Source organism: Perca fluviatilis, chromosome 5 (genome assembly GCF_010015445.1).
Source record: "Perca fluviatilis chromosome 5, GENO_Pfluv_1.0, whole genome shotgun sequence".
NCBI classification, from domain to species: Eukaryota; Metazoa; Chordata; class Actinopteri; order Perciformes; family Percidae; genus Perca; species Perca fluviatilis.
Genome location: NC_053116.1, coordinates 40,422,519 through 40,435,018, shown reverse-complemented (window position 1 = coordinate 40,435,018; position 12,500 = coordinate 40,422,519). Strand labels below are relative to the sequence as shown.

At 39.7% G+C, this 12,500-nt stretch overlaps 1 protein-coding gene and 1 long non-coding RNA gene across 3 annotated transcripts in view; one reads left to right on the top strand and one right to left on the bottom strand.

Moving 5' to 3' along the window:
• Positions 1-4,904, bottom strand: part of hm13 (histocompatibility (minor) 13) — a 21,300-nt gene extending 16,396 nt beyond the window's left edge. The window contains exon 1 of one of the 2 annotated variants that reach the window (XM_039801763.1): positions 4,499-4,904. In XM_039801763.1, coding sequence (XP_039657697.1) covers positions 4,499-4,702 — 204 coding nt within the window. In that variant the 5' untranslated portion in view covers positions 4,703-4,904. The remainder of the gene's footprint in view (positions 1-4,498) is intronic. The other variant, XM_039801764.1, reaches the window with a different exon arrangement.
• Positions 140-1,998, top strand: LOC120559770. The gene is made up of 4 exons (XR_005639361.1): positions 140-297; positions 886-1,025; positions 1,163-1,290; positions 1,432-1,998. It is a non-coding gene; the product is annotated as an uncharacterized LOC120559770 (long non-coding RNA).
• Positions 4,905-12,500: the final 7,596 nt, after the last annotated feature.

Genomic DNA, 12,500 nt, shown 5'->3' with positions numbered 1-12,500 from the left:
GTTGACAAAGTAATTTGTGTTTAGTGCAGTTAACACACTTTGTAGAAATACCACATTGTGTTTAAAGTGATTATGAAAAGACCACTAGCTAGCTAGCTACATGGCACTAGATTACAGCAACTTCGTTATTTTCACTAGACAGACAGACAGACTGACAGACTGCAAAATACACTTCCATACATTGATTGAACATTAACAGATCTTGTTCTTCTCCCCTATAGCGATTGAATATGGAGGACTTTGTTAAACTAAAGTTAACAGAACGGCAACTTCTTGAGCTGATTGACACTTTTGCAGGTAAATATGTTATATTGTTGTACTATATGCCTATTATTAATATTATTGAATATGTCAACATTAAAAAAAATGAGTTACCCTATCCTCATGCATCCCCAATGAAGTTGTAGGCTACACAATACTCCATTTTGTTTAGATGTACAACATCTTGACATGTAAGAGCATTATGTAAAAGAATCCAACACTCTATATGTGCCACTGAAGACCATGCCTCCCTAAACAGAATCCCATTTTGATTACCCATCACCTGTGGTCACCATTGTAGGTCCCTGAAATACCATTTCGATAGTGACAGAAATTCCACAACTATAGAAGGCAAACAATTGGCATGAGGTTTTATTAACCTTACCATGGCCACAGAATTTATAGTTTAGCTACCTCTTATTTTACCACTACACCTCTGTCTACCATTGTGCAAAGCAATACTTTAAATGTAATTTTCTTATTACAAAATGTGCTCTCAATCTCACACACACACACACACACTTTCTCTCTTTTTCTCAATCTTTCTTTCTCTCTCACTTATCTTATTATTTTTGTTTTGATGATATATGATTTAATTAATTATTCTAAATCTCCCCCTCTCAGATTGTGCAGGACTTCGAGGTTCTTCATAAAGAGGCATCAGACTAAATCTTTGACCTGGAGGAGGTTCAGCGATAAGCTTGTTCATGCGGCCCAGTGGGAGGGGTAGAAGCTCCACGTGCAGACAGAGTCTTTGTCTCAAGGTAGAAATTATAACATCAACATAACCCTTAGATTTGTATATTTGGATTTGTGCATTTTTTGAGCCATAAGCTACTCTATGATAATAGATAAATAAACTATGATAATACTTATGTCAAACTATTTTCTTTCTTTACAGGCTCCAAAGACTACATTGACCTGATGGTTCTGCCAAGCCTGATTCCACCTGCAGTCTTCAGGATGGGCCGAAAGACCGTGAGGACTACAGTGTCTGACGCCATGAAGGCCTTCATCGATCTTAAGCCTGTGAGTAGTCCTAGACTCACACAGCCCCTTGGATCTAGTGATGCAGGTCTTTTAATGTAAAATCTGTTAGAAAACATTAGCTGTCAGATGGTCAGAGTCTTTGTCATTCAAGTACTTATGGAATATTATTATTATTTGCAGGTCGGAGCCAACATGGTGGAGTACCTTCAGGCAGCAGAGCAGACCAGGCCATACCCCTGCACCCTGGTGTTGGGAGGCGAGGACTGCTGCTCTCAGGCATTCACCGTTCCCAGTGGGCCGGCCCTGGAGCACGACAGCGTTGTCCAAGCTGTACATGTTTGTGTCAAATGTTTTTATGTGTTTGATATCAATTTCCCAAAGCAGTGGTTCTCTGCTTAGCAGTTCCTCCAGAAAGAATGGGGGGGTGGTAGTAATGTAGCCCCATGCGTTTGTTTTTTGGAAATGCTCATGCGATAAGGGAATTCTCTCTCTCTCTGTCTCTCTTTCTCTGTCTCTCTCTAATATTTAGGAGGAATATTAGGAGGAAATTAATTATTGTTAATTGTTGCTTGGTATTAGTCCAGTTATTTGATACTCATTTTGAAATGAGGTAGGGATAATGTGGCCCCATGCATTTCTTCTTTGGAAACGCTCATGTGATAAGGGAATTGGACTTGTTATTGTTATTCCAGTTTTTCTCTTTAAATGAGTAAATTAAATATTGTTCAATAAAATCAGTGACATTAATGAAATGTATGCATTGTCTGTTATTATTAATAAATAATATATAGGAATATATAGGAATTTCATAGATGAAAGAATAACTAAATGAATGGGTCAAATATCAACCCAACAAGGGGGTCAATTTAACCCAATATTTGGGCTGGTGGGCCTGACCCAGTAATGAGTTGCATTAACCCAACATTGGTGTCAGAATGACCCAGGCTTTGGTTAGGCGAAGCAACCCCTTATACTGGGTTAAAATTTCAACCCAGTTCAAAAAGTCAAAACAACCCAGCATGTGTTCTGTCCTATATTGAACCAGGTACTGGGTTGGGAATAACCCAATTTGGGTTATTTTCAGCCCAGTATTTTTTAGTGTGTAAAGAGACTTCAGATACAGTATTAGGGGACCACTAAGGACTATATAAAAGAGACTTCAGATACAGTATTAGGGGACCACTAAGGTCTATATAAAAGAGACTTCAGATCCAGTATTAGGGGACCACTAAGGTCTATATAAAAGAGACTTCAGATACAGTATTAGGGGACCACTAAGGTCTATATAAAAGAGACTTCAGATCCAGTATTAGGGGACCACTAAGGTCTATATAAAAGAGACTTCAGATCCAGTATTAGGGGACCACTAAGGTCTATATAAAAGAGACTTCAGATACAGTATTAGGGGACCACTAAGGTCTATATAAAAGAGACTTCAGATACAGTATTAGGGGACCACTAAGGCCTATATAAAAGAGACTTCAGATACAGTATTAGGGGACCACTAAGGCCTATATAAAAGAGACTTCAGATACAGTATTAGGGGACCACTAAGGCCTATATAAAAGAGACTTCAGATACAGTATTAGGGGACCACTAAGGTCTATATAAAAGAGACTTCAGATACAGTATTAGGGGACCACTAAGGCCTATATAAAAGAGACTTCAGATACAGTATTAGGGGACCACTAAGGTCTATATAAAAGAGACTTCAGATACAGTATTAGGGGACCACTAAGGTCTATATAAAAGAGACTTCAGATACAGTATTAGGGGACCACTAAGGTCTATATAAAAGAGACTTCAGATACAGTATTAGGGGACCACTAAGGTCTATATAAAAGAGACTTCAGATACAGTATTAGGGGACCACTAAGGTCTATATAAAGAGACTTCAGATACAGTATTAGGGGACCACTAAGGTCTATATAAAAGAGACTTCAGATACAGTATTAGGGGACCACTAAGGCCTATATAAAAGAGACTTCAGATACAGTATTAGGGGACCACTAAGGTCTATATAAAAGAGACTTCAGATACAGTATTAGGGGACCACTAAGGTCTATATAAAGAGACTTCAGAACAGATTAGGGACCACTAAGGCCTATATAAAAGAGAGACTTCAGATACAGTATTGGGGACCACTAAGGTCTATATAAAAGATACTTGATACAGTATTAGGGGGACCACTAAGGTCTATATAAAAAGAGACTTCAGATACAATAGGGGACACAGGCATATAAAGAACTCAGACCAGTGTATTAGGGGACCACTAAGGTCTATATAAAGAGACTTCAGATACAGTATTAGGGGACCACTAAGGTCTATATAAAGAGACTTCAGATACAGTATTAGGGGACCACTAAGGTCTATATAAAAGCATCCAAAAAGCAGCATGTCATGGGACCTTTAAACACAGACAAATGGGAACGGTTACCTTTTGAGTAGATTACTTTAATAAATGTACTCATCATCACCTCCACGCTGCAGAGAGGATGTGGGAGTTTTTTTTTGTTTTTTTTACATTTGCCAAAAGGTAACCGGCACAACTGCGCATGTCTGCAAAACCCCCAAAAAGAGTGCAAATAATCCCTCTTGTACACGTCACACAAACACAAGTGTGACAGCCGGTAAACACACCGCGAGGGGACAAATGTAAATAAACACCGGAGCGACCACCACCAGATAAATCATTAATATTTTAGTTTTTGACACTTTTAAAAAGACCCTGAAAATAACCGTTACAATATCTAACAGCTGTTGCGTCCGTTTTAAAATTTAAAACGGACATTTAAAATACAATCACTCAATACTTGTCTTTATTGTTATTACTGTAAAGTCTTAATGTAGCTGTAGCTGCTTTCCCCCAGTGTTTAGTTTGAGTTAACGTTATTTTAGACTGAATCAAGCTGTCAGTTAGCGGTTAGCCGAATTAGCCGTTAGCTAAACTAACGTTAGCTTCCCGGTGGAGACTAACGGCTAACCGCCACAGCAACGGTCGGAAGTTACGCAAAATCTCGCTAAATATAGGCTATAATAAGTGTATATTTTTTAATACTTTCAACCAGGAAACGCGTGTTCGTTTCTCGAGAGTGTCTTAACAAAAAAAACACGATATTTTTCCTAAACGGACCTAGCTAGCTAGTGGTTTTTGTGCGTAAAGTTAACTGCCGTTGCCGTACGTAGCTAGCTGTAACGTGACAGTAACGTAACGTAGCTGTAACGGGAGCCCTCCTAGCCTTCGTACCTTAGATTTGGAGCAAGTGACGGACCGCAGGGCTCCGAAGAAGATGGGCAGCAGCGCCATGAACACCAGGCTGCCGTATGCCAGCGCCGTGCCCTCCGGAGTCGCCACGAATTTAGCCGAAGCGTTGAGCGCCTGGGTCCCGTTGGAGTCGGTGAGGTTCAGGGCCTCCGCGGCCGCGACCGGGACCGGTTCTGTCTCGGACATGGTTCTCTTCAGAGACGGGCTTCTTCAGGCGGGACCGCGGGCAGGGCTGACTGGCAGACGGGCAGAGGAGGAGACTGGAGCCGCTGTGTGTTTCTCATTCATGTACAGATGCTGCTGCTGTTAAGGCCACGTTTCCTAAAACACTGCAGAGACAGTGGAGCAAAGCGAAGAGGTCTCACTCTGCCGCGGTTTCCAGGGAGACTGTAATGGCGCGTTCTACTTACCCCGGAACTCGGAAGCCGGAGCTGGGAATGACGTCATACCCCAGTTGAATGCGTTGTATTTAAAAGTCGGATTTTAGTCTTTATTTTTAACATTTTTCAAAGTCTGTCTTTTTTGTTTCCTTTATTTTCCTCTGTTTAGACTACTACTTTCTTTTTCACTTTCATATATTATCTGTATATATTTTTGTATCCTATTTGTTTACAAACTGCAAAGTTTCAATTTCTATAAATTGTCATTTGAAATAAAGTTTAAATAAAAGAAAATCTTTTTTGCGCGCAAAGCCCAAAACGGCTTCAGCCCTTCAGCATGAACCCCTCAAGTGCTTTTTGTTTATCTGAAGTGTGACACATCTTCACAAAATAGACGATCTCTGCAGGGAGGAAGTGACGTGTCTGCCTCGACACATCCAGCTGCAAAAGCACAGCAGCACATCTAATACATTTTGTTATTCTGTATGCAAAATTCTATATTCACAAGCAGAAATTTTCTAACTCATCTCCTAATTTTGTACCTTTTCTCATAGAATTTAAATCTCTGAAGTCACTTAGAGCGTTGGATAACAAGAAGAGTAGTAAAATTGTGGAAACTGTAGAGCTTTTTGTCCCTGAAACCTCTGACTAACTGTTAATTTATGTCTTCTTGTACTTTTTATGTATTTTTTTGTTGTGTTGTTGTTTGTAATGTCTGTCATTTCTTTTATATTTTTTTATTTCTCATTTGTATTGCTTCGTATGTTTCTCTCTCTCTCTCTTCTCTCTCTCTCTATATATATATATATATATATATATATATATATATATATATATATATATATATATACAATTATTTTCATAAGTTCGTGCACTTGTTATTACGTGCTATCATTGCTTACCTGGTTTTTTGTGAACTACATTTTGTCAAAAAAGAAGTACAGCAGCACTTTTAAGGATTATATCTCTGAGATTGAGAACTTTGGACTATGGAGAACTTTTAGGAGAATAAAGTATTTAGTTTTGTCTCCATATTGTATTATTTATATTGTTTAATCATCCCTCTCTTCACACTTTGTTTTTGTTATTAAGACTATTGTTTCTCTGGATAATTATTTGATTTTTTATTTATTTATTAAATGTTGTATGTCTAATGTATATTTTAGTGTATTTTTCAATAAAGTTGAAGGAAAGAAAGATCAGCAGCAGGTACACACACATATGCCATTCTCACGGCAGGTAGATAGGCCTACTATGTCACTCCCGGAGTAAAGGTGACCGTGTACGAATCAATAGATTAAAATATACGTGAACATTTCAAGAACTGGGTTGACAACGCAGAAAAACACTCCAAATGTATTCAGTTCACAATCAAATCAAACAAGAGAGAAAAGCAGAACAACGAAGAAGTAATACATAGTGTAAAACATTATAAAGGAACCAACAGTTTAGCAAAATAATTGAAGAAATCAAAAGACATCCTCTATCATAATTCACTTTCACTATAACATACTTTAGTTCTTCTTCTCTCCAAGACAGACGTGATACTCACTGGTATCTGTTCATCTTTAAAGGGGTGATAGAATGCAAAACCGATTTTACCTTGTTATAGTTGAATAACGACAGTTTGGAGGGTAAATAGGACATACATAGAAGCTCAAAATCCCATTGACACCAATTTCCTCTGCAAATTTCACAATTGGTTGCTGCCGGGCTCTGGGGATTGGCTAATGAGGACTGATGATTGACACCTGGATGAACTGATTACTCACATGTCCATAAATAGGAGTGCTTGGGCAGTCATTCTCTCTCTCTCCCTCCTCAAGGCTGCTTGGTTTGTTTGGCTTTTGGCAGTGTTCGAACTATACCCTGGCCTTCGGGGGAGCCCACTTTCTTTCCCACCGGGGTGGGGGGGGGGGGGGAGGGGTCGTGCGCTTGCGACTTACAAAAATACATAACAGCTACAAGTGTATGCACTACAGGATTGACCCTATTATACTTTATCGACAGGAGTAGAGAGGTCAAACAGCAAACAGCCACAAATAGTCTGTAAACAAAGCATCAGGCTGTCTTTGAGATTTCACATGAACAACTGTTAAAGTTACTCAGGCTACCGAAGAATACCACAACTCCTCCGTTCAATTAGAGCTTAGCGATGCACCCCAAGCCTCCATCCTTAACAAACAGCCATGTATATATGGGCTCTTCCAGGCTCTCCACTGCTGGCTGGTCCAGTTTAACAGGAGAGAGGAGCAAGAGGGGTTAGGATCATCTTCAGCCAGAGAAGACATTATTTCTTCAGCTTCTCCTTGCGTTGCCCCCCCAGTGGGAGGTGTGCTAACTAACAGGGCTTGCAGCAGGTGAATCAGTCGTGCTATTAACATCATCGCTACACAATTTCTTAGTAAAACCGAAATTAATTAAACTGCCTTGTTTTCTTTTTGCCATGGCTATATGATGCTAACTGCAGAATGGATTTCAAGGACTTTGTTTACCGATTAATGGCCTCCAACGTTTATATATTTTTTTAATCTTTGCGTTAACATGTAGGCTACTAAACATGAGTTAACATGGAGCCTACTAAACATGAGTTAACATGTAGGCTACTAAACATGAGTTAACATGTAGCCTACTAAACATGAGTTAACATGTAGCCTACTAAACATGAGTTAACATGTAGGCTACTAAACATGAGTTAACATGTAGGCTACTAAACATGAGTTAACATGTAGGCTACTAAACATGAGTTAACATGGAGCCTACTAAACATGAGTTAACATGGAGCCTACTAAACATGAGTTAACATGTAGGCTACTAAACATGAGTTAACATGGAGCCTACTAAACATGAGTTAACATGGAGCCTACTAAACATGAGTTAACATGTAGGCTACTAAACATGAGTTAACATGAAGCCTACTAAACATGAGTTAACATGGAGCCTACTAAACATGAGTTAACATGGAGCCTACTAAACATGAGTTAACATGTAGTTAACATGGAGCCTACTAAACATGAGTGAACATGGAGCCTACTAAACATGAGTTAACATGGAGCCTACTAAACATGAGTTAACATGAGTTAACATGGAGCCTACTAAACATGAGTTAACATGGAGCCTACTAAACATGAGTTAACATGTAGGCTACTAAACATGAGTTAACATGTAGGCTACTAAACATGAAGCCTACTAAACATGAGTTAACATGTAGCCTACTAAACATGAGTTATCATGTAGGCTACTAAACATGTAGTATGTATGTAGTATACACGCTAAAAGTCCTGATTATTTACATGGAGTCTGGTGGAAATATGCTGGCTCTATACACGCTAAAAGTCCTGATTATTTACATGGAGTCTGGTGGAAATATGCTGGCTCTATACACGCTAAAAGTCCTGATTATTTACATGGAGTCTGGTGGAGATATGCTGGCTCTATACACGCTAAAAGTCCTGATTATTTACATGGGGTCTGGTGGAGTTTGGTGATGGGGATTTCGGGGCTGTTTCATGTTAAACAAAAAGGATCTCACTCTTTAACTAAAAGGTGTATCCGATTTGAGGAAAGAAAGTGACTTTTCTCTGATGAAAACAGACGCAGCAACTCAACATTACAGCTCCTCCCTCTTCCTCCTCCTCTTGTTGGTCTTCTTGTCTTCCTTGTGGAAGACTTTTCCATCGGCCTGCTTCCTCCAGCTCAGCTTGATGTTGTCATCCAGCCCCTGGGCCCTCAGCTTCTGTTTCAGCTGAGACACAAAACCTATCATCACTCACAGAGAGACTCATCACAGAGAGAGGGGGAAACGCCAGAGCAGGGGGAATGAGGGGGAAATTTAGCAGAGGATATTCCTTTTTAAACCAAAACGTAGCAGCGTAAATGTAGCAGCAGTGCTGTAATGTTATTATTTTCTCCCAGAATGCATTGCCTTAGTGGTCCTAATATTGTATCTGAAGTCTCTTTTATATAGGCCTTAGTGGTCCCCTAATACTGTATCTGAAGTCTCTTTTATATAGACCTTAGTGGTCCCCTAATACTGTATCTGAAGTCTCTTTTATATAGACCTTAGTGGTCCCCTAATACTGTATCTGAAGTCTCTTTTATATAGACCTTAGTGGTCCCCTAATACTGTATCTGAAGTCTCTTTTATATAGACCTTAGTGGTCCCCTAATACTGTATCTGAAGTCTCTTTTATATAGGCCTTAGTGGTGGTCCCTAATACTGTATCTGAAGTCTCTTTTATATAGACCTTAGTGGTCCCCTAATACTGTATCTGAAGTCTCTTTTATATAGACCTTAGTGGTCCCCTAATACTGTATCTGAAGTCTCTTTTATATAGGCCTTAGTGGTCCCCTAATACTGTATCTGAAGTCTCTTTTTATATAGACCTTAGTGGTCCCCTAATACTGTATCTTAAGTCTCTTTTATATATGGCCCTTAGTGGTCCCCTAATACTGTATCTGAAGTCTCTTTTATATAGACCTTAGTGGTCCCCTAATACTGTATCTGAAGTCTCTTTTATATAGGCCTTAGTGGGCCCCTAATACTGTATCGAAGTCTCTTTTATATAGACCTTAGTGATCCTCTAATACTGTATCTGAAGTCTCTTTTATATAGGCCTTAGTGGTCCCCTAATACTGTATCTGAAGTCTCTTTTATATAGACCTTAGTGGTCCCCTAATACTGTATCTGAAGTCTCTTTTATATAGACCTTAGTGGTCCCCTAATACTGTATCTGAAGTCTCTTTTATATAGACCTTAGTGGTCCTATACTGTATCTGAAGTCTCTTTAGACCTTAGTGGTCCCCTAATACTGTATCTGAAGTCTCTTTTATATAGACCTTAGTGGTCCCCTAATACTGTATCTGAAGTCTCTTTTATATAGACCTTAGTGGTCCCCTAATACTGTATCTGAAGTCTCTTTCCCGAAATTCAGCTTTGGTGCAGAATTACAGCCACTAGATCCAGTCCCACAATGAGCTTTCCTTAGGATGAAACATGTTGTTTTTATATTCTACATGATTTTCCATGAGACTCCAGGTGGAAACAGCTGAAATCATAAAACCTTAGTGCCAATTGAAGCTATTTTCTTTTTAGTGCCTCCAATCAGCCTTCTGTTTTAGTTTTAGCAGATAAGGGTTAAAGGATACCATGAACAAAATGTGAACTGTGTCTCTTAGACGTATCCTTCCTGTCCCTGAGCTGAGATTAACAGGTGTTATGACTCGTTTTAGAAACAGGAGCAAAAGGGAAGGTTGTAAAGATTTCGAACTGGTTATGATGTTTTGTTAGCTGTTTGCTCCTACTAAGAATATATTTCAAGAAGTGAGTGACTTTGACTGTCTTCTACAATATAAGAAGTGGGTGAACTATTAGCTCACTTGAAGACACTTTTTATATGTTGTAGGCCTACTTGAGCAAACTGTTTTCCTGCATTTGCAAATGTAAATAAATACTCAAAGACCAAACTTTGGGTTTCATTCACAACTAGTCTATATTTGTTTAATTTTTATTTTTTTGCAAAACACTCCGGCTGCAACAGAAACTTCTATCACAGGGCCAAGGTGGAGGGGGGGGGGGTGTGGCCTTGACCAGCTGCCACTTTGCTCGTTTGAAAGCCATGATGTCTCTCTCTCTCTCATGGGTGGGCCAAATTCTCTGGGCGGGCAAAGCAGAGAAAGGGGAGGTAACCTTGCTCCTTATGACCTCATAAGGAGAAGATTCCTGATTGGTCCATCTGAGCTTTCATTTTCTCAAAGGCAGAGCAGGATACCCAGGGCTCGGTTTACACCTATCACCATTTCTAGCCACTGGGGGGCCATAGGCAGGCTGGGGGAACTCATATTAATGTTAAAAAACATAAAGTGACATTTTCATGCCATGGGACCTTTAATCTCTAGACCGAGTCATTTGGTTGTTCTGTTTTAGCAGTATAAAACATGACTTACCTGTTTCAACATGGCCTCCATCACAGCAGGGTCATTCAGAGCCAATTTATTCTCGTTCTCAAACTTCACTTTCATCACTTTCTTTTAACCAGACACCACTTTGTAAAAAATCAAAACAAACTTTATGAGTTATAACATGTCTGGCTGGATAATAATCAGCATCCTGTTCATTATAATGTTGACTTTCCTCATCAACAGACCCAAACAAAATCTGCAGATATTTACAGTTTTCAGCAGTGAAACAGAATGAAAATCTGCCGAATTTAACGAACAGTTTTTCTGCTTGAGCTTGAGATGTTTTAACATTCAAGTTTTATTTAAATTTTATTTTTTAAATCTGCGAAAACAATCTGTAGAAACTTCTGCGAAATTCTCCATCTGGAACTGGTCATCATCGGTCTGAACAATCACCTCCATCTGCTGCAGATTTTCAGCAATAAGTCAACACAACAACTGCTGGGGATAACCTCCTCTGTGTCCCCCTCTTTTGGGACAATGTGTCTGACTCCAATAAAAGTACAGTAAACTACAGTATCTCACATAAGTCAGTCCACCCCTATGTTAGATTCCCATAGAGGCAGGCAGACCTTTATTTTGAAAGGCCAGTTATTTCATGGATCCAGGATACTATGCATCCTGATAAAGTTCCCTTGGCCTTTGGTATTAAAATAGCCCCCCCCCCCACATCATCACATACCCATCACCATACCCCCCCATCATCACCCTTCACCATACCCCCCATCATCCCATACCCTTCACCATACCCCCACATCATCACATACCCTTCACCATACCCCCCCATCATCCCATACCCTTCACCATACCCCCACATCATCACATACCCTTCACCATACCCCCACATCATCACATACCCTTCACCATACCCCCCACATCATCACATACCCTTCACCATACCCCACATCATCACATACCCTTCACCATACCCCCCCACATCATCACATATATCCCCTGCATCCCCCCAGACATCTACACCTAAGATGTGCATCATTCCTCCCCAGTTTTCTGCTCCAGTTTGAGATTAACTGACTTGTAATTCACCGTTCTGGTCACCAGAGGGCGCCACTCCATCACTTTCCACTTCCATCCACTTACTGTCCTGAAAACACGACAGAATGAAACTCTTGGCTGGACCGGTGACTGGAAGACAAATAAAAAAAACTGATGTAAATCCGACTGTTGTATCGGTCCGTAAATGTACAAACAGCGAGCAGATGAATGTCCAGAAAAAACAAACAAGGCAAGACATGTTCTGGTTTCTGTTGTTTTTATTAGTGGGATGGAATATACACCTCTTGTGCTTTAATGCTGTTTTCTCCTTCATTAATTCTTTCATTCATTCATTCATTCACTCTCTCGGGGACTTCACGTCACCATCCGTTCACTGGATACAAAGTGCTGGTTATCATCTCAACAGATCATTATTAATTAAGTAACTTCCAGCCAAAATTACAAAGGGTTTTAATTACTGCATCAGCATGTTTACGGATCAATTTTAACTCAAGGACCACTTACTAGCTTTTTCTGGAGCTGTCCATCGCAATGAGCAAACACTATTCCTTTATGACTCTCTGAAAAAAGCTGGTAAATGGACCCTGAGTTGAAATCATTTTGTCAAAAAGACAAATTTGTAATCTGTT